Source organism: Oryzias latipes, chromosome 6 (genome assembly GCF_053564925.1).
Source record: "Oryzias latipes strain Hd-rR chromosome 6, Olatipes_Hd-rR_3.1".
NCBI lineage: Eukaryota > Metazoa > Chordata > Actinopteri > Beloniformes > Adrianichthyidae > Oryzias > Oryzias latipes.
This window is the reverse complement of record NC_136242.1, coordinates 21,055,159-21,081,853: the sequence shown is the minus strand read 5'-3', so window position 1 is coordinate 21,081,853 and position 26,695 is coordinate 21,055,159. Positions and strand designations below refer to the sequence as shown.

The 26,695-nt window shown below is 40.2% G+C and overlaps 2 protein-coding genes across 8 annotated transcripts in view; one reads left to right on the top strand and one right to left on the bottom strand.

Moving 5' to 3' along the window:
- Window positions 1-23,973, bottom strand: LOC101159914 (RNA polymerase II elongation factor ELL). The gene is made up of 12 exons (XM_004070024.5): window positions 23,090-23,973; window positions 19,620-19,667; window positions 9,865-9,992; window positions 9,282-9,436; window positions 7,472-7,713; window positions 6,910-7,034; window positions 5,591-5,705; window positions 4,069-4,525; window positions 3,573-3,636; window positions 3,053-3,224; window positions 2,912-2,956; window positions 1-2,729 (listed from the first exon to the last, which is right to left on the bottom strand). Exons 1-12 carry the CDS (start codon window positions 23,225-23,227, stop codon window positions 2,619-2,621), a joined length of 1,800 nt encoding a protein of 599 aa, XP_004070072.1. The 5' UTR covers window positions 23,228-23,973; the 3' UTR covers window positions 1-2,618.
- Window positions 22,284-26,695, top strand: part of fkbp16 (FKBP prolyl isomerase 16) — a 35,370-nt gene continuing 30,958 nt past the window's right edge. For 2 of the 7 annotated variants that reach the window (XM_023955826.2, XM_078948751.1), the window contains exon 1: window positions 25,798-26,659. In XM_023955826.2, coding sequence (XP_023811594.1) covers window positions 26,161-26,659 — 499 coding nt within the window. In that variant the 5' untranslated portion in view covers window positions 25,798-26,160. Of the gene's footprint in view, window positions 22,519-24,151; window positions 26,660-26,695 lie in introns of those variants that run through there. The other 5 variants (XM_078948752.1, XM_078948755.1, XM_078948754.1 and 2 more) reach the window with 5 other exon arrangements.

Sequence of the window (26,695 nt, the reverse complement as noted above, 5' to 3'; positions counted from 1 at the left end):
TTTTATTTGAATGATAAATGCTTTATTTCACATTTTCACTGGTGTTGGTAATCCAGTACAAACAAACACTAATTTATCCAAAAGGTTTTCTGAAACCTAAAAATGTTGATTCAAATGTGCAGATAAGCAAATATTTAGGATAATTTCCTTAAAGTTTAGGAAAAGTTTAAAGAAAATCTAGATAACTGGACACAAACATTTTTCGCACATCAGTGCCTTGACTATTGAGCAGGCAGCTGAGAGGGAACTTTTGAAACAGTGTTTAACTACAAGTTTGTAAAGTTTGCTTGTTCTTGGTTTTCTTTTTGCAAACCAGTGATGGTTAAATGATAAGAACCTGGGTTTCTGAATGTAAAGGCACCTTCAGTAGTTGGCTTCTGCTTTTCTGAAACAATAATGAAAAAAGCAATAAACTGACGGTAATAATCCTAATATCCTATTCTCCCTTAAACCCTTCTTCTTGATAGTTGGGGAAAAACTAGCTGGTTTAAAAATGGTTGTAAACTTTACACGAATTCCTGCTTGATCAGAAATACCAGGTTTTCCATAAGAAAAAGTGAACTAATAAATTAATGAGTGAACGTCTGACAAACGTGCATTCAATTTTTTGATACAACAGAATTCTCTCCGTGAACAGACTTTCCTTTTCATTCCTCATTTCCACTAAGCTGAAGATGGGAAACATTTCTTTTGGCATAGCACAGCTTTGAGATCCTTTTCGTTGTACTTTGGCAACATCTAACACTTAAAACATCCTAAAATATGTCTCTCTTTTTTATTTTTGGGATCAGTGCCAGTCACCGTCACATGAGCTCAAACAAACGCGTTCCTGTCTAAACCTTGAAACACACCCGAGTACCAACAATAGTATTTAGTGTTAATCTGAAGAGTGGCTGGATATGAGCCGACAAAGGTTTTTGGGTTGTCGTTCCAAGGCTGGAATGAATAAAGCTAATTTTGAATGGATTCCTGCCAGGATTTGATAGGAGGTCTGGACAGAAACGAACAGTTAATTGAATTTCAGGAGATGATGACAAACAAAAGCACAAAACTACAGGTAAAAGGATTAAGACACATAAAATAAAATACAAAAATTAAGACAGATGCGTCTATTGTTGCATTACTACTCAGTAACTGAACTGTCCTTCAAAATAAAAACAAAATGATCGAAAAGTGTTTTTAAATGGACTAAACCAGGAGAATTTAGGAACGGGAACAGCAGATTCATGGAAATGTGTGACATACAGTAATCACTTCATTCTCTCATATTAGGCCATCAGTAAGACAGTAGTCGGCAATTCTGCTACAATAAATGGATTTTTCTACATCATGGTCACAGCTAAAGAAAGGGGAAATAAACATGGAGGGTCTGGTTAATCAGATGTTCCACTCCTGAGGTCACACTGCTCCTTCCTTCACGGTGACAAAGCGGTCTGACATGAATGAGCTCTACCAGTCCTCACGCTCCCTGCTGGACTTTATAAAACACAATTGTGAAAGGCATTTGTTTTTGTCGCATTCACCCCCAAAAAATATGAAAATTTATGATCTCCAACCAAATCCATGATAAAAAGCAGTAGCCACTTCAACCAGAGTTTAACAAATCTAATAGGAAAAACACTTGATTTTTAAAAATAAATACCCTGTACACTATTTTTCCTTTCAAATAGCAACTTTTAAAATCGATAGTTTACTAAAAAAAAGAAAGAAAAAGGCGGCAGAAGTGCCGTTATTAGTAAACATGAGAGCTAAAGGCTTTAGAGACGAGTTGAGAGAAGGCAGTTCATGGTTCTGTAGGCTACACTTGGGTAAAAGTGATGCAAAGTGTGCACAAACATCAGCATCGCTGGACCAGGAAAAGTGGTTTTGTGGTGAACCGACGGTGTGGAAATGAAATAGGACATAAACGGGGAAACTCAGGGATTCAATCAAAGACCACTGATCTACCTTCAGACTCCGACTTCCCCACAAAGCCACGCGCCCGAGTCACAAGTTCCGAAGGATTGTGGGCGTCTTAAATGTACGTTTAATCAACGTGAACACATGAAGAGTTTCGTCCATTTGGATCTGGTTTGAAAGACGTAACACTGTTAAAATAAATAAGAGCTAATCTTACCATAGGAAAAGAAGAACTGATGCATCAGAGCGTGCTGTACGCAAAAGTGAATAAACTCTTTTTTTTTTTGCTGTTGCATTTAAATATAAAGATTTTTCATACCCTTATGATTGATTGTACCACCACTTCAATTTTTCATAATTAATACTTTAAATTTCTCATAAGATATAGTTAAAGGATGCAGTTAGGCAGGAAGGATCTCATCTGTTGGCATTTGCCGCCTCAGCGTTTTACAGCAGAACAGAATCTAGCTATGATCAGAGCTGAAAGCCAGAATCTCACACGGTAACATTTGATCACAAGTTGGCGGTCTCAGCCCACTTCTGAAAAAAGAAGGAAAACAAAACAAAACCCACACTTCTCAATTCCATTAACACTCTGAGAAGTGATGTGAATAGTGTCTCAGTGACTTCTGGACCCAATTAAGCAGTCCTTGGGTCCATTTGGAGTCTTTTGGTCCAGTTGTGTTTCACCCAGCTAAAAAAAAGTTAGAGGCCGGCTCCTAGGACAGTCCCTGTGCTTGGTCATACTCTGCGATCAGACCTTTGATGTGAGACAGCTTCTTATGGAGATACTCGCATCGCTTCTTTTCTTCCTGGTACCCAGGAAACTTCTAAAAAAAGAAAGAAAAGAGACTCTTAGATTATCAGCAAAGACATTTTATTCTTTAACATTTGAATGGAGTCCCTGTCCTTCATAGATCATGTACAAACACATAACTATCCTTAGAAATAAAAGAGTACTTCTTTCATACATCTTTGACATGTTCTTGATTGAAACAACAGGAGAACTTACCTTCTTAAACTTCTGATACTTTTGTAAAATTTGCTCCTCCATGAGCTGAAAGAAAATAGGACAAAGGGTGTCAAGTGTGCTGTGTTCGCTCCCTTTGTGGCGGTGGGGGCAGCTCTAGCAGTGTCTTAGCACAGACAGTACCTTGTACTCTTGCGTTCCCGGGGAGAGGGTGTTGATCTTTGAGCCCAACTGAACAAACATCTCTGTGATGGCTCCAATCCTATCATGAAGGGCTCTGTATTCGTCATACTCTGCGCAGAAGTCGCTGCTGTACTGTTGACGCAGATCCAGTGAGGTTATGCTGCTATATTTTCTGAAACAGAAAATTATCATTAAAAAATATATACATATATTTTAAAAATGGAGCGAAAGTGAGGTGTTTCCAAACTCTCCACTAGATGGCACTGCGTGTCAGAAAAGCTTGTTGTGTCTCTCCTGTAACAGCATGATGTGCTGAGCAGATGTATGAGTGGAAGAAATAAGATCATTTGTTTTCAGAGTCATTCTAAGTGAAGCTAGGCAGCAGCTTATTTATCCAGATCTTCCACTCGCCTCCGTTTCACTGAATATTTGAGGTTGAAGCTCCTCACCAACAGGTGACACCAGCACTTTTTCAAACTCTGTTTCTTGGAATTTGATCTAAATAAAGATGTGAACTTACATTAAATAATCAGGCACTTCTTCTGCTGAAGTTCCATTAACAGGTGTTTTCTCCCTCTGGTGGTCTGTATAAAAAGAACAACAAAATCCCCCCCACACCACACGGGTTAATGCCATCTGTGTAATAAAGCCTCCAACATGTGAGCCATTAACACCGTCAGATAAGAAATGCGCTTCTGCGGGCCGTGACGTGTGCAGCAGAGAGGCCGTACGGCTGCCTGCTGAACTGCTTGACCATAGGTCACCCAGCTGTTCTCCAGTCAATCATCAACAAGCTGCCGGGTGGGAGGGAGAAACCCAACTGCTGTCACACAAGAAATATAGGAACTGCTCCAACTTATAACTTCATGTTGGTGGATTGTTTTTTTTTTTTTGTGCGTTTTTTTGGAACTGGTTGAAAACAAAACAAAAAGATAATTCATACACTTCCAGGGTTGATTTCGCTGTTTAACATCACATTTAGGTTAAAAGAAGTGAGAAGTTTTCTGGAGGTTTACCTTTAAGGTTTTCTTGATTCTGCTTAAGGTCTGGACTCGTCTCTATCCACCCTGGTTTTAGACGCTCCCGCTCCTTGTCTTTGTGTTTTTTGGACCTTTTCTTTTTATGCTGGCCGTTTGCTAACTGCTGGTCCGTGCAGATAGAGCTGTCATTTAGTTGGGGCTTGGGGCTGGGTGCAGGAGGAGCTGCCTCAGTCCTCTCCAGTTTAGAGACGGTGGGCGACTGAGTGAGTTTTTGCGGCGAGTACAGATCATCGGGGATCCCCATGAGATGATTGTTGGTTTTGTCGAGTCCGGCTTTGATCTGTGCGTTAGAGTTTGCTTGAGTGGAGGAGCTGCGAGACCTGTCGAGGCCGCAGTCCGTGTGGGAAGGCGAGTTCAGGGGCTGACACTGCTCTGACAGCTTTTGTCTTTTCGGGGATTGGATGTTGGACGTCTCCAAGGTCAGAGGGCGTTTCTACAGGGAAGTAGCAAACAAAGCAAGAGTGAGAAGGATGAAATGTGCCAAAAACAAGAACATAAATAGACTTCCTGCATTTAATTGTCTCAAGTTTAGATTCTTCTTAAGATCAATGATAGACAAGCTCTAAAAATATACACCCTAAAATTTGTAGAAAACTGGAAAAAAGGTCAATTTATACCATGGTCCTGGTGAATACTCGATTCTGATTGGCTGCTGGGTGTGCATTAAAAAGTGATATACCACAGGATAACCACACACCTAAAAAAGAAGTTCCGGTCACATGGCTAAAATGTTCTGTATCACTGCGCTTGCTTCTTCAAAACAAACTTTAGCTTCATCATCTGGACAAAAACAAGCAGTAAGAGGTGAACTTTCTCTACCAGCATACAGTGGTGGACAAAACTGTTGGTACCCCTCAGTTCAAGAAAGAAAGTCCACAATGCTTTTCAATAAATTTTAATGTATTGTTACTTTTGAACGTTTCAAGTCATTTCAGTGAGCATTGTGGACTTTCTATCTTTAACTGAGGGGTACCAACAATTTTGTCCACCACTATATTGCTTTCCTTTGCCGCTGCAGTTGAAGTTGGTGGCTCAGCCAAACAGTCCACTTTTTGTGAAAAAAACAATCTAAACTGAAAAATAACAAGAAATAAGTACTTAAAACGGATTAAATATTAATTTCTTTTGTAAGTGACCATGGTATAAGCGGGATAATGGCCTTCGAAGTGTGTATTATCAGAAATGAACGCACTTCGCGTCCCTTACTTGTTTTTTGGGTTTCTTGGCACAGACAGGCTAAACTGCATTATAACCTGCTGAAGAGATTTAATCTACATACAAATTTACAGTACATGCCTTTGTAGTCTTATCATCCTTCTCATCAGAAGCCTAAATTTAGACTTCTTCTCACAGAGAGGAAATATCTCTTTAGTTTCAGTAAAAGCTAAAAGAAAGTTTCCAGCTACTGTCAAACAAAACTATAAAAATTTAATGCTCGCTGCGACAAACACGCCCAAGTGTCAGTGTGGGAATGAGGGAAGTTCAAATGAAAAATTACCACGGAGAGGTTTTTGGCAGGACTGAGGTGCAACGGAGAGTCCCCGGGAGATTTGTGGAATGAATGGTTGGACTGGGGACTCCTCAGCTGGTTACTGTGCGACGGCTGAAGTTTCCTAAGGAAAGATTAAGACACACAGCACCTTCAGTTGCACACAGGCCTTCAGATTAATGACCCATGAAGCCAAACAGGAAGAGACGGTATGCCATGTCATAACGCTCGCCCAGGCAGATTCACGAAGAAGAGGATGAACGATCACTAAAAGAAAAACTCGAGGAGGAAGAGGCAATGATTACTGAAATTACTGCAGCTGTCAGTCTTGGCGAAACGGGGACGACGACACAAAGACGGAACATAATCCAGAAGTAACAACAATAAGAAGGAGACTATAACCCCTGCCAGGCCCCACCCACTTTCCTGGTAATCTGCTTCCTACAGCTCCTTCCTCAAACAGATGACATTACAGAAACCCACAGTGGGGATCCTTTTCATTTACTCTAGGGTGTTGCCAGAGCACATAAATATGACATCAAAAAGCACTAAATGGATTTGAATGAAAAAAAAAAGAGAGAGATATTTCCAAGCTTTCACAGCTTTGTCACTTTTGGCAAATTATTATTATTATTGTAAGCTTTATACACTTGGGAGGGGCAGTGAAATCTTCCAGCAGGATTTACAGCACCGACACAAATCATACAAACCATGTGTTCCGCCATGTTTTTCCCCCAAAAGTGTGGTCAGCACATGGCCCACATGCTTGCTGGCAGGCAGATGAAAGGTATGAGAGCAGAAAAGTCACTCTCAAAGCTCGTCCTTGCAACTCCTGCCATTTGGCAAAAAAGGATGCCGGGATGTTTTCTTCGGCTTTAATGCGTCTATTGAGATTTTAATCGGCGATGGGAAGTAATGAGTGGAGGCGAACCTTCCATGTTCCTTTTTCTGTTTTTTTGTTTACAAAAACACTATCTATCCTTCCTCCCAAAGACAGCGGTCTGTGACACTTTTAGAAATGTAAATAATTGCTTTAGCCCTATGAATTTTATTTCAAAGAAATCGAACACCAAGCCGTCCTTTGTGCACTAAATGAGGAGCTGAAGTCACATCATGTCACCTCATCCAAGCTCCTCTGAAGATGGGTTTTTATGGACTGAATAAATACAAAAAAAGCGGAATCTGGGATGTTTTTAAAACTGTGTAAACTTGTTTTTTTTACGCTAAACTAAGCTAGCCTCTTTTTGGTTGTGAAGAGCACAGAGAAAGCACTAAAACACTTCAATCTTCTTACTAGAGTCTACATCAGAGCAGGTTTTGTTTCTCACCTGATCAGGAGTCTGTGAATGAGCTGCTTCTCCTCTTCCAGGTAACCAGCCCAATCTTTCTGGACACATCTGTAGAACTCATCCTTTAGAGAATAGCTTTGGTCTTTAGGATTCAGTTTACCAACCTGAAAGTAAATAAATCCACAATGCACAAAAAGATGATAGAAAGTGTCAACAGTAGTTTGACTACCACATCAAGTAATCCAACTGCTGCAAAACTACCCCGTTCAAGCTTGTCCATTTTTTTTTTTACCTGCAGACAGCCCGTTTCCACCCGAAAGGGCAGTTGTGACTAAGGCTTTAGATGCCAGCAGCAGTGACACCATGTTTTTCAAAAGATAATTAAAGAGCTGTTCTTACTACAGCGACATATTGCAAGATCACCAACAGTTGTGAACAGAAAATGCCCCGGATATACAGTTCTCAGCTGTGGGAAACAAGTGTGTGGAAACAAGCAGGGTACAAGCAAACAACCATGTTAGGAACCGTTTATTTCTTAAAATCGTGCTAAACGTTTGCTGTCGAACAGTTGTAGTTGCATCAGAGAACAAGTGCGGCTCACCTCTTCCAGTACTGGCATCAGCTCAGCCTTGTCCTTTAGGCTAGCCCGCTCCCTCTCTAACCAGAGTAGTACTTCAGGTTTTCTGTAGGGCTTCAAGGCTAGGAGATGAATGATGCGCTCCTTCAGGGGTCGGTGTGCCACAGGGCTCGGGAGCAGGCCCCTCTTGTTGTTGGGGGAGTGCTTACTGCTGATATCTGGTCCTGACATCAGCCCATGCTTCCTCTGGACTTTGACACACCTGCCTTGAATCCAAACAATACCACAGGGGTTTCAAACGGTAGAAGAAGCGGCTTTGATTAAAGCAGCCGAATCCTGTCTTGATTTAGAAAGCTTTACTGCATGCACCGCGCTTCCAGCTTATCTGACTGAACATGTCATTTATGATTCAACCCTGAGGCTGCACACGCATATCATGCAAAAAACCCTCAAGAGGCAGGCCCGCACAAGACAATTCACAGGCAATAAAACTTTATTCCATCTCTTAATTGCAACGCCGTCAGATTCGTGCAAGCAGTACCGATAACAATGTTTACTGAAAAGGCTGTTTATTATCTGTGATTGCGTGGACCGACCTCACATAAGTCTGTCTAAAGAGGAAGCTTTGTCGCATGTATGTAAGGCAGAGACAGCATGTAAACAAAGGAGCCGGGAAGCCACACCAACCGAGTCCCTTTCTTCCTGTTGCTGAGTTAATTTAGCTGAACTCGCTTGTTTTGGGGGAATCTGTAGGCTTTAATCTCGTTATAACTGTTTAGCCAGACAAACAAACTACATTTTGCTTTCAGTGGTGGAGGTATTTAAGACAAACGCAGGGGTCCCACAAGTAAAGACTTCCCAACACAGCCTTCTTACTGAACAACCTGCAGTGCAACATTTCAGACAAGCAACAACAAGAAGCAACACTTTCCAGTTAGAAAAAACATTAAAAACAGCTTCAGGAGTTGTGATACTTTCTAGAATCATTTAGTTACCAGCATCTCCTGAGGTTCTCGAGACACATTTATGAGCTCAAATAAAAAAAGTGGGCTCTGTTAGTGGTGTGGAGATTCTACAAAAAAGAAAAAAGTTTAATTTATGTGTTGTCACGTGTTCTAGCACGAGGTGCCAGCAAATGTCCTACTTACATCTTTCTACATCTTACGCAAATGACACACAATTATCTAAATTATGGACATTTTTCTAAAGCAGGCTATAATTGTGAGTTGACATTTATTTATCTTTTTTCTTGATAGGTATAACATTGCGGTACCACAAAAAAAGACAGAAAAGTGCTGCAAAACAACGACCGGGTAGCTCAAACTGTAAGCAGTCAGCCGTTCATTTCACTGACAGCATATAGGAAGAAATGTTTGGGTAAAAACAGGAAATGTGGAAGTACACATCTTTTGCAAAGCCGCTTCATCTGGTTTCCAACATTTTGCAGGTAACTTTCAAAGCAAAATGTATGACAAAAATCTCTGCTAGTTTAGCTATATTTGATATTTTTTATTAAAAAGAAATAAATGAGGCTCCAGTCCGTGTAGCTGCATTTCAGTCAAAACGGCGTTCATTTGTGTCGTGTTCAGGCAAGTGTCTGGCAAATGTTAATTAATGTGATGCTGTTAGGAAAACTGGACAAGTGCCTAAAACAATCCAGTTCAAAATAATGCAAGAGTAAAAAAACTGCATGACTGGGGGGGGAAAAGGTGTAACAAGTCAATTACACCATAACTTTCCTCTTAGGCAACTACCCGCTAGAAAAATCCTGATTGGTTAGAAACCTAAACTTTATTCTGAGGGGACTGACGGATGGAACATGGCAAAAGCTTACTTGGCCCTGGCTTGATCTCAATTGCTGTGCGGCTCCAGATGTCCTTCTCCACCTGAGACATGCGTTCCCGGGTCGTCTGGTAGGAGTCGTCTGTAGCACAAACTGTGATCTTATCCTGTATGCTGCCCTGGCCCTCCAGGTGATCCCTGCCCTCCCTGGATAGAGGAAAACGTTTAAGTGACCCACCTCACTGAACATTGCTACAAACAGTGTGCTGTTTTTATTTTTTTTCTATCAGCACACACAACAGACTCGGCAGCCTCTAGTCTTGTGAATCGTAACCCTTTGAGAGAAAATGCAAAGCTCCCCACCTGACATATAACAGCATTGCACTAATGTAACCCGCTAACCAGTTTTGTGAGCCTACGCAGCTAAAAACACGGGCCCTTTGTTCTCAATCATTACTTAACACACCTTTGAGGTCAATTGTGGCATGACAACCTCTAGCCATAATTGCAGTTGTCAATAGCTTGGCAGTGGCGCTGCCTCCTGTGGCGTTGATGAGAGAAGCCACTTGTCATCAGGTCCTTTCTTCGCTTTACTTTTGAGTTGGGAAAGTAAAAATGTGGGATTTGTCACTTACCCTGAGACATACTGGTGAATGCAGTCAAAGCTGGACTGAGGCTTGTCTTTGCTGTCACTGGATAAGTAGAAGGAGAAGACTCTGAATCCATCTGGAGATTCTGGACTCGGAGCTGGGATCTTTACATACTGCACCAGAAAAACACACAAACGGCTTTTAAATCTTTTAATACTAAAATCTGAGAAGTTTAAAAAGAGGTTTATTTGCTAACAATAAATCATAACTTTAGCGTTTTGTCCTCTTGAAGTGACAGAGTCAATAGTACCATAATCTGTATAAAAAGGGAATCTACATTGAAATCTCAGATAAACACTGTAGCACAAAAAAAAGACTGACACTAATCTATAGAATGGCTAAAATAAGAGAAAACAGTGTTGCAATGGTCCAGTCAAAGTCTAGACCTCAGAGCAAATAAAACACCATCATGTCAACAGAGCTGTGAGTGAACAGTTGTCTGCAAACCCCAACAAACTGAAGCACTTCTGTGAAAGAGTGGACAAAAATGCCAACAATCATGTCCTAAATTCAATTGTACTTTTTCCCCTTTCAAAAAGAAAACATAAGCATTAACCATTAATAATATTAATAATAATATTTTCTTTATATACATTTGTTGTTTTGTGTATGTTGTCATATTTTTATATAATTGATTTAGCGTCTAAATCCCAGTTTAAAGTTTCATATGTACCCCAGCAGGGATATGCTTATACGTAACCTTCAGTGCTTGTCCAGTGTTCTCTGCCATGCATTGTTTTCATTGTTTAGTGAGTTATGTAATAAGCCCCTTTTATCTCTCCAAGAAGCAAACCATGTTAAAAGTCATCTAAAAAAAAAACTGATATCGGCAAGATGACAAAGCCGTTTATTTGATTGGAACCCATAGACACATCATTGCATTTTTTTAACGTTTGGCTTTGTTTGTGCAAAGGACGTGACCTAAATAATTGATCGCTCAAGTCTCTTAACATGCCTTGGTTAAAACTGCAACTAGTAATGAACAGAAAAGAGAGTAAAACAAAAGCATAACAGCTGTTTCTCTCATACCTGATGACTTCTACTGTTCCAACAAACAAGCCAGGTGGGTAAAGTCTACCTCTGCAAAGGAGCTGTTACATAAAATGACCTAAAAACCCATTTCCACAAAAAGGTTACTTCAACATAGAAAGTCATTAACCAACAGGTAAAATGTCCTTCAAAGTACATGAGGTGCTAATGTAAGTCTGTAAGTCTCTCTTTGTTTGAAAAATCAATAAATATTTCTTTCAACAATTTCAGGAGATCAGATAAATATTTCTCTCTACTTTCAGTCATATATCAAGGAGGCTTCTCCATCTAAACTGTTTGGGTGGAATCAGACAGAAAATATTCCCTTTTACTTCTGATTGGCGACGAGCCGTGTGGCTGAGAGCACGGCCACCCTGGCAAATGTGTCAGGCAGGACTTTAGCTGTCACAAATACCCAGTCATGCGGCAAACCCACAAGCATTTTTTTTTTCCTTTTTAAACAGCACAGAGCCAATGAACAGCTCCTGTCCTGGGCTCCCCTCCTCCTTTTCTAAAACCCTATGAATCCCACTTACCCTGCCCCCCAACCGCCTCCAGCTTTCCCTCAAGTGCACAAGTCCCCCCATGTCAACACAAAATGCAAAGCCACCCACAAGGGCAGGGATACTTAAGGCACAGCTGACCCTTAAATTTGACCTATTTACGTCTGAGTGTTAACATGATGAGCAGAAGTACTGTGCATGTGTCTGCCGTTCCTTTATGCTAATAAGCATATCATTATATCTATAATATCAACAACAACAAAGAACAAGAACACGTCCTTAGGAAACCATTTATAAAATGGCACAACAGAAGTCACCAAAGCAGACAGGAAAGGTATGCAGAGAAACTGCATTTTAATTATTTTTTTAATGAGGCCAAGGCATGTAGCGTATACACAATCACCACTGCAATACTGCCAGAGCCACCATGTCCTTTTTGTTTTTGTTTTAAGTCAAAGGCAGTCCCCCTCCACCATGGGTTGGGTTTGTCTGTCACCCCTATCATGCATGGCACCGTGCACACTTCACATTCTAATCAGTGTCACTCGGGTCAGACTGTTCAGAGGTCGCCCCGACTTTATTCCCAGCCTCCTTCTCAGGCTTTTTAAGCATTTGTTATTTAACCCGTTAGTTCCCAGCCCCTCATTCCTCAAGTAGGGCCTCTCGAGCTAATCGCAAAACCACAAGTTCAGCTCTCATTCTACTGTATAGCAGGTGACTGTACGCCTGTGTGACATCAGAAGCAACACAGCTGCTGTGTGTTCTGCCACAACCAGATTTAGAAAATATATGGTCATCTGAGACCACACTAACTAGCTTCTCGGGAGTATAATAAGATAAGAGGGTTGATGCAAACTGTCTACATTCAACTGACCTTTGCGTGCATTGTGTGCTCACTTTTAAACAAAGAGTCTGTCATGTGTGTAAGAGTACAGGTCATGAGGAGAGTTGTTAAGTTAACAGTAGAAAAATCCTGGGAAAACAGGTGGATTTGGGGGAGAACTATAGAGACTTGGGTGTTCAGATGTCAAATAAACGGAACTGGAAAAAGCTCAATTGAGGCAGTTTACAAAAGAAAAAGCATAATATTCTTTTCCAGGAATTCCAAGTTCTTTAATGTGTCCAAATGTTTGGGTTTTAAAGGCTGTCATCTGTTGGGAGCAGCAGCATCAGAGGCAGTGAGTGGAAAAAAGCTGAACAAGCTAATAAAAGCAGTCTGGTTCAGGGCTGGTATGAGTCTGGAAATGCTGGAACTGATTGTGGTGAGAGGAATGTTGCATGAGGTGCATAACATAATGAACACCACAGCACATCCTCTAAGTGGTGTTCTGGTAAACAACAAAGTATCTTCAGTCGGAGGCTTCTTCAGATCTGCTGCAACACTAATATGTGGAGTATTCCTGTTTGACACAATGTTTTTTTATTGAATTTGTACCCATATGCACATGATAATGGTACTGGTGTATTTGGAAAATAATTAATTAACACTATATACGGGTTAGATTGCACACCTGGACAAAGGGGAAAGTTTGAATAAATAGCCAGATAACCGCAATTCAACAAGTCCACTGGGGTCATTTTTACATCACCCCTGCAGCGAGCCAGCAAGTGTACTGTTGAGCGTCACCAACGCAAACTGACAGCACAGCAGAATACATTCATTATCTCCAACCAACGTTATTATGTCATTCATCACCCTCATGCAATCTGCTCGGACTTTTAAAGATTTTAATCAACGACGCATCTTGTGCAAACAGGTTTGTTATCCCCGAGCTTCTGTCAGTCAAGATGTAGGTGTAGATTTACATAGACGCTGAGTCATTGGCATCTCCATATGGAGCTGTGGCCTGATCCCCTGTGGCTGTGTAAGTATGTGTCTGTTATTATTTGGCCGAGGAAACCTTATGTTCTCAAAGGTCGCACGAAGACCTGAGGACAGATATCAAGATGTCAAATTACAAAATGTCAACAGAGAAATCAGACTTTGTAAAAAAATCTCCACATGACATTGGCAATGAGTAAGCAAAAAAAATCGTATTAAATGTACAAACGCACAACAAAGTTATAGGGTAAATGGAAATAAAAACAGCTTTGGTTTTAGATACTAAAGCTTAGAATCTGAAGCTTGAAGAGGAAAAAAATTGTAGCTCCTCCAATTTTTGGATAAATGTTGCCGAGTCATGTTAGAAGCTCTGTTATGGGTCAAATGTAACCCATTTCATCTTGAACAGTGGCAGCACTTACCTATATACACACACAAAAAAACAGCTAATTGTTAAACTTATGTATAAATAAAATGGGCTTCACAAAAATGTGGAAATCATACAAAGAAGATTCAGCTAACATTCCTTTAGATTATGATACTTAAGCAATTTATTCTGATTAGGACTTAATCAGGGGGATCCTGTCCTATTCAGATCCAAGCCAAATGATAATTTTTGACAATTAACTACATATGAGAACTGGACCAAGTGAGGACAACATCATCCATTAAAAATGGTTTACTTCCAGCTCCAACCAAATGAAGTCCAGTCAGGCTCCATTTTTTCACAGTATGAATCCTGAGGACACTGGTAAGCATTGATTGGTCAGGGTCAGTGTTTCTATGGCAACCATTAGCGTCATTCAGGAGTGAGCTTGTTGGACGTTTACACCCTTACCACTTGAAAGTGGGGTACAAAACATCTGCCAAAGGTTTCTGATCGTGCGACATGGGGGCCAGTAGGCATGGCATTTTATCCTGAGGCATGTGATTGGTCAGTTTTGAACTTGAAAAGCTTACAATGAAGAAAAAATATAAAGAAACAAACATTAGGATTAGCAAGAACATGTTAAAAAAATAGAGCAAGAATGGTTATTCTCTCAAATGAAATGACCAATAAACTAGCTGTGTATTGCTCAATTGAAGTCTATGGGACATTGGCATCTTGGAACCAGCAGGTACTTCCTATTTGGAACGTGAGGGGTTATCTATTCCAGTTGTCATAGACAGCCAATGCTTGTGACACTTTAATCAAATTTAGATGTAAACAAAATGAGAAGTGTATGCATGTAAGTGTAGGCTTTTGAGTTTCTTTCTACAGTTACAGTCGACATCACCCAAATGGCAATCACAAACTCCTTGTCAGCCCCCCCTTCCCACAAGGAACTGCGCAGACTAATACAATAACTGCCTGTGTGGCTGCATCCCTGCTACATCTGCTAATCCCAGCCCGTGTGTTTGGAGATGTCAAATACTTTCAAGCTGTTTTAAGGTGTGAATTGGACTGGAACAGAAAAAAAAAACTTTGCAGGGGGCTCAGCAGTTGAACAAGGACAAAGGGCACCGTTGGTGGTTCTTCTTGTAAAATTTCTCTCTTTTTTAAAATTTTTTTTTAAGTCTAACCCTGTTTTAACAGTTCGCCTTCGATGAGGTTAACCAAAGTTGAACAGAGTTAATGGTCCTAGCTCTGAGGAAAGGGAGAGAATGTTTGAGACTTGTTGCCCTGCGTTGTCCTAACTGAATACCTGCAGAAAAAGATGAGTTAATGGCTCCTCTTTGTCTTTCATTTTTCTGCAGAGGAGGGCAACAAGGATAGCTGTGGTATCTGGCATGGAAGCACTGAGACGGGAGCAGGAGCCTGGATATGGGATTTCATCTGAAGCCTCATGCCGCTGTCTGTACTGACACTAGTTACTATTGTCTTCTCATCTGAACCTACTCAACCATAGCTGCTCTGGGAGCTGTCCGTCTTTTGTTCTAGCTTCTTCCCCCACAAAGCTGAGTGCAATTGCCTGTCAGGCTGCCTGGATTATTCATGAACAGCAGGGACGTGTAGCTGTGTGTCGCTGCGTGGTAAAAGGGAGGGATTGGGAGTTTTGGTCTGTGCGTGGAGGGGATGGGGGTGGCAATAACTCCCAGAAGAGCCGGCGCATGAACGATGGCCCTAAATGCTCTTCGTCTAGGAATGTGTAGCTCTGTAGAGGGAGGGGGGTGGATGTTGACAAAGGCAAGTGTCGTATAATCCCTTTTCTTCTTGTTTTGATAGATGGGTTTCCCCAACATTTAAAATTGATAGAAGATTGTTTTGACAAAAGAAAATATTACATTTTTTACATGAAACTACCAAAATCAGTGTATGATTTCTTATCACCGGCCTTAGGATTTGTATACTAGAATTATTCTTTTTTTTGTCATCAGCCAAATAGAACAATTTAGATTTCTCAGAGTTTGAACTTTGATTGATATAAAGATGATGCTTGAGAGTCTTCATGAAAGGGGGTTGGTAGTTACAGGAAAAGCCAAAGCAAGAGGGGGGGCACACAGGAGTTAGGGCTGGGATATGGGGATGGGCAACTGTCGCACAACCCCCAAGGTACTGTCTGTTATGCCAAGCAGAATCCGTCATATTCCAAGAAGCAATGACTAATCTGTCAGCTTCAACAAATGCTGGCCATTTCTTCCTTCTCGACAGCCCATAACCTTCTTTGAAAGCACCTTCCCTTTTTAGACAAAACAGATACAGATGGCAATTATATTGACATTTGTTTTGTGTTGACTTTGGTCACTTTTTAAAAATAACAAATTGGACATTACTAGAATGTATTCTTTGATCAGCAAGTTTGTACTCATTTGTATTTCAATGTTTACAAGTGAAAATGTTTCTTATAACAATCTTTACCTTGGATACATCATCAGTATGGTATTTCACTTAAGCAGTTCTACAAACCACTAAGTCACCAGAACGACTACTCCCTTCAAAGATCATACATTAGAAGACAAACCTGATAAAGAGACTTTAATGGGGAAAAGAATTGAACATTGGACCTAAATGAACTGACAAATAACATTTGGTGGAGCCAAATTACTATTAAGCACCCATGGGAGTGTCTGGTTAAAAAAAAAGAAAAAAAAAACTCCACCAGTCCCCAAAACAGCTGTAGTCATCTCATTGTAATACTGACTCAAGATGTGTATCAGGAGCAGCTGAGATTAACTCTGAGCTGGGAACAAGCTCACTTGTTGATGATCAGCAGTGTTACTTGTAGCCACAAGCCCCACCAGCATGAACCTGTTTAACTAAAAACACTTGATGGATGTTTATTGGCAATCTGGTTTGCTAAACAACAGGAGCAAGGAAAAAATGATCTGGTAATTATTACCTCTGCCACTAATAGCAGAATTAAAAAAATGATTAAAGAAAGACAGTAACTATTGATTCCAAAACCTTCAAAGCCTGTCTGCTAAATTTGATTGCATCAGACTTTATTTATATTCTGTATTATCTTTTTAATGATACACTAAACCTATTGGTCTTTTCTTGTAAACAACAGCTTTTCTTCTTTCTCCTTTATGTTTGATTACTTTTCCGATTTTAGACCTTTCGTTCGATTATTATCCAATGTTGATTTGATGAGTTTAGAGAAAATCCTCCTGCACCAAAGGATCTCATGAGATTTGTTCCTAAAATATCCTGTATGATCCAAAACCTCCTCAGCACAACAGCCTCTGCATAAACACAGGTGAGCAGGGAACATTTTTGCTTTGCTTGACACATCTGGATGAATGGAGTGGCGTGTGCCCTTTCAGGAACACGTGGGACAGCTCTCCTTGTCGCTCCTTTGCCACTGGGAGAAAACAACTCGAAAACTGCATTCCTGTTATTGTTATTCTAATTACTTTTCAGGAAAAAAAAAAAGCGTGAGCATGCACACGTACACACCGACAGTGCAAGTGCTTGCTCTCATTGCCAGCATGAGGCAAAGTGGGGGTAGAGTCAGAGCAGCCATGTGTGAGATAGAGGCCCTGACGTCTCCTAAGGATGCAGCCAAGGCATGGGGTGAAATGGCACAATAATCAAGAGGGCAGGCAGGAGGGAGCCCACGGAGAGCTCTGCCCTTACACAGAGTCACCATGAGAATATCCTTAAAAGCACCTCTACATTCCCCTCATCCCCACGCCGCTGCACTCATGTGGCAGCTGGGCACATAAAAACAGACAGGGCTATAAACAAAAACAAGTACCGTAGCAACAGCAATTCAACATTTATGAACCAAGAAGGAAATTAAAGCAATAAAACAACTGAAACAAAGTGACACCGTTTATATGCAATGTCCCCGTCTGTCATTATCTTGAACCAAAAGATGGTATAGAACATTTTAACCATGAAACGGGAGCGATTTAACATTAAACTAAGTTGTATTGTGGTGAATTATAAAACTATGAAGAAATGACCAATATGAACAATTGTGAGCATAAGTAATACATATCATGAAAAAAAAGTCACCAACAGCTGACATCTAAGTGGTGGTCCAGATGCCCAAAAGAAAATAGGCACTACGATGTGAAATTCCAGGCCATGGGAACCCAGACCAGCCCTGAATGCATTTTTTAATCCTCTGTGATTTCAAAGTAATCCAGAATTTCTTTTTTCCCCCTCAATGCTTCAAACCCGTTCAGTAGAAATTCCTCTGATGCTGGTTTAAAGTTGGTTTGCCCTACTGCATGTAAAAGTGATTGTTTTTTCTTTTGTACTTTTATTGCCACGTTCAGAGGCCTTAGAGCTTGTGTCCTTCTTTGCATGATTACAAGCTCGGAAAGGCAGTTTAAAATAGTGGGTCAAAAGGATGTAGGGGCAGAAGAAAAAAAATTCAGCTGAAAACCTCTGTGTGCTATTTCTTGATAGGAGCTCTGGCCCCTCGACGCCGCCAAGTCCTGGACTGGCGCCAGGACAGTGATTTGAAGAATTCCTCTGGTTTTTGTGGCTTTGCAAGTTCCCTTTACAGGAAATGTGACATGAGCCAACGAGGATAGGGATCAAAAAGAAGGAGTTGTGGTTTTTTGTGATCAGGCTCTATGGTTGGCAGCTGTCAGTGGACACATGACCTATTGAACCTTGTGCAGTTTGTTGAGATGCTCCACAAACTGGTAGAAGCGCTACATTTCCCAACCTAAGCACCAACACTGGATGTCCTCTTGATCTTTTTATATGCCAGGGGGAAGATGTTCCACTGCATCCTCCCCCCACTAACAGCTTAATATGGCCTCCCCTACCACCAATGGCTGCGGCTCCCTCATTAATGCCCACTCGTCCAGCTTTGGGACCGTTGTTGCATGGGGAACGGGATAATGCGTCAATTCTGTGAAGCAATTTGAATATGTAATGGCTCTACCAAGATATAATCACCAAATCCTATCCAGTGGTTAAAGCCCACTTAAATTAGTCACTCTGTTGTTTTTGTGGGAACATTTCTAAACAGCTTAATCTGCTGTTCATTTCACAGATGTCCGCGCGTGTTTACATCCATTATTTGTGGCGATACATATGCATTACCAGGATGAGAATTCCATCGCTTGTATGCCACTCCAGCGTTTCAGACCTTTCATGTCTGCACAGAGACAACAGGCACAGAGACGTGGGGGCTCCCCTGGGTTTGCCAACTCCCCTCCCCCCCCCCACCACCACCAGAACAAAGCCTCCCCAGTTGAGAGCTTGACCCAGTAACCTGTCTAGCAGCCAGAGGGTAAAGCATACCCAATCTTTGGGCTCCCGGGGTTCGTGTGAGCACACTGAGCTGGCATTTATGTACAGACCAAAGTCACTTTCTTCAATTCAGTCGGCTCTTGGAGGCATTACAGCGCTGCTTATAGACATGATCATGAATGCAAAGATGGCTATACTAAAAAAGCTAATTTAGCCAGACATATACGGTTTTAAATCCAGCCACTCTAAGAAATATTACATTTTACCATAAGATTTTTAAAAATGTTATTTAGAGCATAAACATCTTTTGGACAAATATATTAAAATAATAAAGCAGCTTGTTTAATGCACTTTAACCCACCCATTATGATAGCAGCATCTCACAATAAGGAACATTTTTAAATAATTTCTATGTGTCTTTTAGAGTTCTAATTCTTCCACTTTCGGCTTCTCCCATCAGGGGTCGCCACAGCGAACAAGTCGCATGGTAAATTTGGCAATGTTTTACGCCGGATGCCCTTCCTGACGCAACCTTCTCAAACCGGGCTTGGAACCGGCAGAGGTAGAGAAGGGAACAGGGAGCAGCCCGGAGTCGAACCCAGGTTTCACGGATGGAAGGCGCCGCAAACCAGCACGAGCTAGTTCTAATTGATGTTTAAAAATGAAATATGTCTAAAATAAGGAGATGGAGCACAGTAAAAGTTGCAATTCTGAAGCGTAAAGAAGAGCATGCAAAGCATCTTACCCCTTGGTTTCCCTTGAAGCAAATTGCCGGTTGATTTGTTAGTGATGCCTGAAGAGAGAGAGAAGCAAAAACACAAAATGTCAATTACCTACCCCATACATCTCTTGTGTTGCAGATGAAAGTGCATCCGAATTTTTCAAGCCTCTGTGCGTTTCCTTCCCAAGTAACAGCAGTGTATCACACAAAGCTCGATAGAGTTTGACCATCAAATGAAATGGAGCTGCCATTCCCCACTAAGTCTTTTGATTTAGGGCTGATTATAAATTAAAGATAATTCTGCATAATTAATCACTCTATAAGCTATAATCACATCCTGTTTGTATGTTGGTCTGCTTTTTCTCCTCAAAATATATAGAACATGTTAAACCACAGGGGGAACACTTGAAATTAATTTATTTTAAACTAAATGCAACTTTTGTGAGCCAAATGACGCACACCAGGCTCTAAATTGTTAGTACACCTTCACCGAACACCCGCCCATCCCCATCCCTGTGTTATAAAGCTTTTTCTCTTCCTGCTCTTGATTTATTGTTAATATTTCTGGAAAATTTTATCTCTATCAATGATAGTTTTGTTTTAATATTGAATGGAATAATAAATATTAGCGAATATCATGTTAATTACGTCTAAATATTTTTCTTTTTAAATCTGATATGTTTGTCAATTTTTATAATAAGGAGAGTATTTTCCTAGCATAAAAATAACATTGTTTTTATAAGATCATTGAAACAAGTACCGTAGATGCTTTCCCAAAGAAAAAAACCCACCACTTGATATTTTACATTGCTTATCTGAAAGGTATCATCACACTGATTGGATTTACTTCATTTCACATAATTCCAAAACATAAACGACTGGAATGTCAAAATACAAATTTTGTTTATTGGTTCACATGGATTTGTACATTTAAGGTTACGGTCAGGTTGAGCTGAAAAACAATGAAATATGTTATGATGTCATTATGTGTTGTTTCTATACTATTTATTGATTTACAATAAATATTATTTTCTGTCTCCAAGGCAGCCTTTGTGTATTCACTTTGGAACTGATTCCTGCATGTGTGAATATTACTGTTTCTGAGTTTTCCAGTTATTTTAGGAAAAATCCCACAGAAACACCTGCACAAACATGTGGAAGTCATAAGAAACAAACAGATAAAAGCATGAATTAAGATCCCTTATTTTTAAGTTTTAAACACAGTTCTGGCATTGGTGGCTGATGAATTCACAAACCTTTTTCTTTTTTGGAAATATCATTGTTCAGACAGAAATTTGAAAAAATGATCTACGACCAAAGTTATTTGAAAAGTGGGGGATAAAAGTGTCTAATGCTTTCTGAAATAGCTAATCATCCCCTTTCAGGAAATTACAGTATTGAAAAAATGAACCTAAAAAACAACTGAATTAGATTCACTAGTTTTCACTAAAATAATTGGTTGAGTTTCGTTCACAATTTGAATAAACCTAAGTTTCAGTTAAAATATTTGTTCATTGTTTCTATGAAAACATTTATACATGAATATGAACTGATATAAGGGGCAACAGCAGGCATTCTAGGCAATGCAGACAGACAGACAGACAGACAGACAGACAAACGAATGTAAACATAAAGCCTATTGAGGAACATAGTTTAAATCATATTAAAAAGAGACATTAAAACAATTCATGGAATTCTGCCATTTGAAATAATCCTCATATTAGGCCTGCACAATAAATCGCAGATTTATCGTTATCGCGATTTCAAGCTGCACACTATGCATGTTGCATAAGACAGCGAAAATGGCAATACTTGGTTACTTTAAATGTGCTAAAACGATCTTATGGCAGCTCTAAGTATTTAGCTAATCAAATAAATCCATTTATGCATTTGACCGATCAGATGATGGCCTTTTATGTTAGATGCTGGCCTCCCATGTAGACTAGTTTCATCTGGAGTATAATTTAATGTATGTTGACTCTTGTTTAAATTGAACTGCAGTGAAATGGAAATAATGTTTTCGGTTGTTTTGCTATTTGTTCGTATATTGCAAGTTATGTCGTCATTGCAATATTGATCACTAATATTGCATATCGCGAGTTTTCCTCATCGTGCAGGTCTAACTTATACCCTGCTAGGTTAGCAAAGTTATAGCCAAGTCATTTTAAACTTTATTAGAAATTTCTCTGGCTTTATCTTAAAAGTCTAGCTATTTAGGTTGTTCTTCTCTACAATCCATTCTGTGGCTGCAGTATCAGTTATTGTCCGACTTTATTTAGCATGATGTGCAGCGGGGGGGTCCAGGGTTTGATGGACTCCTCTCCAAAAATAATGAAATCTCAGTTGTTGCTTAAACTGTTCAGCTGAGAGCTCGTGCGAGTCGAGCGGTCTGAACCGGTATTTTTCAGGGGGTGGTCTCTGACATGGAAAACTTTGGCAGCAGCCCCCCCCCCCCCCCCCCCCTGTCCTGCCCTGTCCCGTCCTGCTCTGCTCTGCTCTGCCTGCTGAGGGGCTGGAGGAAGCTGTCAGACTGCGGGAGTCTCCGGAGTTCACCCCGCTTCACGGACCAATGAGCTGCGCAGAGGGGCGGGCTTCCAGGCAAATGAAGGGGCAGAAAACAACAATACACGAGGGCCCAGCAACAACTTGGAGAGCGGTGCCACCAAAACCCACTGTTTACTACACAGCTAAACCACCAAAGTCCAACTTTAGCATGGCGCAGGACTGCGTCCCCCCCCACCCCCTCCAAATAAAAAGAACTATTTGTTTTGACAGCGCGGAAGAAGAAAAAAACAACAACAACAAAAAGACAAGTCTCATTTTGGTTCGTCATAGCTGGGACTAACTTATCAGGCTCTGAAGAAGGACTTGTACATTTGTGGAGGCAACATTATTTCAGTCTATTTTAAGAGCCATACAGGCGGTAAGCAAGTCTAACGTTTCACTTGCCAGAAGCTTCTTCATAAGCTAGCCCGAGAAAAAAAAAGCAGACGAAAGTCTTTATAAACATTTTTTTAAACAGATTAAATAATGCGCGTCAAAAATCACAAAACATTCTTCAAGCTAATGGAAACAGACCAGATTGCAACGCCAAAGAAACTCGGTTTTATTTGACATTTCGATCTTTCTAAAAACACGAATTGAGTCGTTAAACGTGACTTTTTTTTCACTCAGAAGCTAATGAATGCGACTTATTAGAAACCTTCCCCCATTGGACATAAAGTCAACCCACTAACATGTTTCGACAGAAAGAAATGTAAGCTTGACATCATAACAGCTACAAAACTAAAGCAGTCTACGTGTTTGCTGTCGATAACGCCCCAACTCACAACCGGTTCTATCAAGTGTTTCAACTTTACTTTTCCTCCGTTTTAATGTAAAGAACAAGCTACACTTCCAGCGGAGTCAGTAAGGAGACGAGGGGGGTGGAAAAAAAGGACGAACAATTTTTATGCGGGGAAAAGCAAAGAAAGAGAAGAGGGACAATCTCTTACCTTTAAGTTCTGGTAGGCTTCGAGGGTTCGGATGGCGGTGTCAGTGAGTTTGACGTGATAAAGTGTTCGGTTCGGGGTGTTTTTGTTGATTTTGCCGCAGGAGAGTCCATACCGATGCTCCTGCCTCAGCGCTGCCATTTCTACAACTAAAGCCTTTTGGCGACATTCTGACTGAGACGTCACGAAGGAGACGAATGTGGGCGGGGCCGAGACACACGCACGCACGCACGTATGGCACGCTCCCTTTTAAAGATAGAGTGGGGTTTTAGAGAAAGAAATGTTATTAAATGTCAACCTGCTGGTGAGTCATGCTGGCCACCCCGTGTCGTTTGTGACAGAGCTGGTCAAGCATGACTCACAATTTTATTTTTTTACTATCAACACATCTAATTTATAAAATATCTATAAATTTTCCAAGATAGTAAAACAATAGTAGCAAAGTTGTAATAATCCATATGGTTTTAAAGCTACAAATATGTGGCAGAACAATGTATCCTTGCATTTTTAGAGTTCAGTTCCAACTCAGACATGGCCATGATTAGGATGAGTCATTGTGGAGGACACGAAAACCTTCAAGTTGCACTTATCACATTAATTTGAACAGAAATGCTGTTGTTGTGTGTCTGATGATAAGTAATTGTAACTTGTAGTTTTGAAAACTATCTTATCTTATAGTCAAAAAGACTAAATGCAGTGTAAATATAGACTATTAAATGTATGCAAAAATTTTCAAATATTTTTGAACACAATATTATGAAAAAGTAGGGAATTGTGTTGTTTATTTGGTCAAGCAACACATTTTGTACAGATTATGTTATTTTGTCATATGTCAGACTACAGTCTGAAGAAACAAGTTTTGTTATTGTTTTGTTCATTCAACCAAAAAGAAATTTCTAAGGCTAAAATAGTTTAAAATTATGATCAGTTCAAAATATTTGACACTTTTCTTTTATGCCATATATTTACACAACGTAGTGGACTAAATCACCTAAAAACATCATGCAGATGTTCATTTAGAGTTGTATAAAATAAAATAAAAATTATCTTGATATCTATGCTAACTTGAGGACGTTTTTGAACTTTTTTATGATTTATGCTTCATGCTGTTTTTTTTTGTTTTTCACCTAAAATACATGGCCCTCATGTTACTTACTGTTTCTGTTTCACTTCCTTTCTTTGGTCTGGACTGTTGATTTGGAATGAAACTGTTTGTTAACCATGCCAAAGCTTGTTTGCTAGTGAACAGATGTCCTTGTTTTAGCTGAAAGGGTCAGAGCCCTGTTATCTGTTCACAGAATCTCATCCTAATGTATTCCCATTAAAAATACTCTCAACAATGACAAACTCTGTTTTTACAGCCTTGCAATGGGCTTTCCCACACCATGATACTGCCTCGACACATAGTGTTTTTGTGTCAAAATGGTGTTTTTCCTTTACTTTGACCTGAGACTTCTTTCTGAATGTAATGTGTTATCACTTTGTCAGGTTCTAGTGAGTATGTAAGTAACCAGGATCAAATGAGCCTAATAAAGCAGGGTCATCACAGCAGGTCATCCTATCAGCCCTATTAAATGTTTTTAGAATGCATCTTGCTTTGTTGTTAATCTGTAGAAGACTGTCCTTGGTTTTCTAACAGCTGACAGGATGAGGAAACAGCCTTCATGGGGGCTGCTATCTTTGGACGTCCACTTCGCACCATCTTTCTGGAATTTCCCGTGTTGTTTTTGTCATCAATAGTCATCAATACTGACAGAGGAGATTGGGCAACCCTTTTGAGAGGTTGTGTTATTCGTCTGTTATTTTTGAGGTTCTAGCTCCACGAATGTGTCTGTTCACAGAGTCTCATCCTAATATATTTCCATTAAAATGCTTTCTATAAACAACACATATTGTTTTTACAGCCTTACAGGAGCCTTTCCCAAACCATGATTCTGCCTCCACCCAAAAGCAGTGTTCTTGTATCCATGTGGGAAATGGGGTGTTCAATCTGCTGTTCTCACACATTGTCTCATGTTTTATTCAGTTTCATACATTTTTTACTTTACTGCATACAGGAGGACTGTAAAATGACTTTGTGTTGGTGTAAGATGCTCCCCTTTAGACACCACAAAATGACCAATTTACTACTACTTCTACTTTATGAGGTTTACTGGACAGGGGCCAAATATGGCTACCACCTTACAGGTCCAATACAGTGTCCACTTCTCCCTAGCCCACCAGCCTTTAGACGGATTTATGATGACATTTCATTTTAGCATATTATTCTAATTGGAAAACTACATTTTAAAGAAATATGACTTTTTTAAAAGCAATTCTTAACACCATAATTCCATAATTAGCAGAAAGTTCTAATACTAGTTTTACTTTGACGTCGCTGTCAGATTTCATCCCTGCTCAAAAAAGAAAGTTTGCTTTGCTTTTTCAGGCTTTACTAAAAATGTGATTTTATGAATAAAGTAATCTGGGAAGTGTTCAACTTTTCTGGTAATTATGCCTGCTCATTATGTTATGTTGAGCTCAAAATAAAATGGTAATTTCTTGTTAGATTTAAGGTGGAGCTAATGTCTCCTGAGATTTTAGATGTTATAATATTGCATACGTGGAAGCAGTGTTATGGGGCACAACAGTGAAGTCATTAAGAAGCTTACAGACGTTCTGGGAGATTAGGTTTTTCCCCCTCTAATCCTATAGATTACCACTGCACAAGCTTGCTGGGTGTGAGTGTTTCATTGCGCTGGAAAAGATTCTTTACACTGATCACTTTTTGTTGCTGCTCTATCATTGAATGTAGACCAGGATGGATTCAAGCAGTTAGGGGAGGAAGTCACTGTGCGATAAAGCTACATAATCCTGAGTTGCAGGCAAGAAAAAGCTTGGAAAAACATCAGAGATGACGCCAGGATTCTGACATGCATTCTGACTGGATTTACTGAAATGGTACAAGGACTTTTGCTAAAATTACAACATGAAGATATGCTTTTTTCAAACAGTATAAGTGCTCGACAGAACTGCTAACCCGCACCTCATTGAATCACTGCTCAGGCAAAGAGGATCATCTCTTTTTGAAACTAATGCAGATGGTGTCCACAGGTCTCTGTAGCAAAATGGAGACAGAGGCACATTGCGAAGAGCAGATAGTCCCTGTAACTGGACTTATGGAGGTTGAGGTAAGAGCAGCTATTTCTGAGACGGATGATGCAGACTGTCCGGATAAACTGCCATTTGGATCTGTAGAAGCAAGTGATAACCCCTGTGAAAAAGTGGAGAACTGTGAAGAGGGCAGTGAAGGATTTGAGACAAAAGAGTCCCCTGATGCAAAGCAGGAGACTGAAGAGACTAAATGCAAGGGAGAGAAGAAATTGAGGAAAACAAACAGTTGGAAGATGGTACGATTTCAGGATCCATCCACAGACGAGGATGTGTTGGAGAGGGACAGCTCTGCCGAAATTCTGTTTCCAGAATATGCTGTAGAGGAGTGGACTTCTACATCCTTTGAGCAGCTGTTTGTGGCAGACGATTGGGAAAACATAACAGGTGAAACTACAGCCCATCTCACTCGTTATAAACTAGGTATTTATGAATAAGCAAACCAGAAGAAAACCATTA

Coding starts and splice junctions, on each gene's coding strand:
- LOC101159914 (XM_004070024.5), bottom strand. CDS start 23,227: ATGGCAGCGCTGAGGCAGGAGCATCGGTATGGACTCTCCTGCGGCAAA. Junction 9,993..19,619: donor GCTTCAAGGGAAACCAAGGG/GTAAGATGCTTT, acceptor TTTCTGGTGCAG/TATGTAAAGATCCCAGCTCC. Junction 5,706..6,909: donor ATTCACAGACTCCTGATCAG/GTGAGAAACAAA, acceptor ATCTTTCCTTAG/GAAACTTCAGCCGTCGCACA.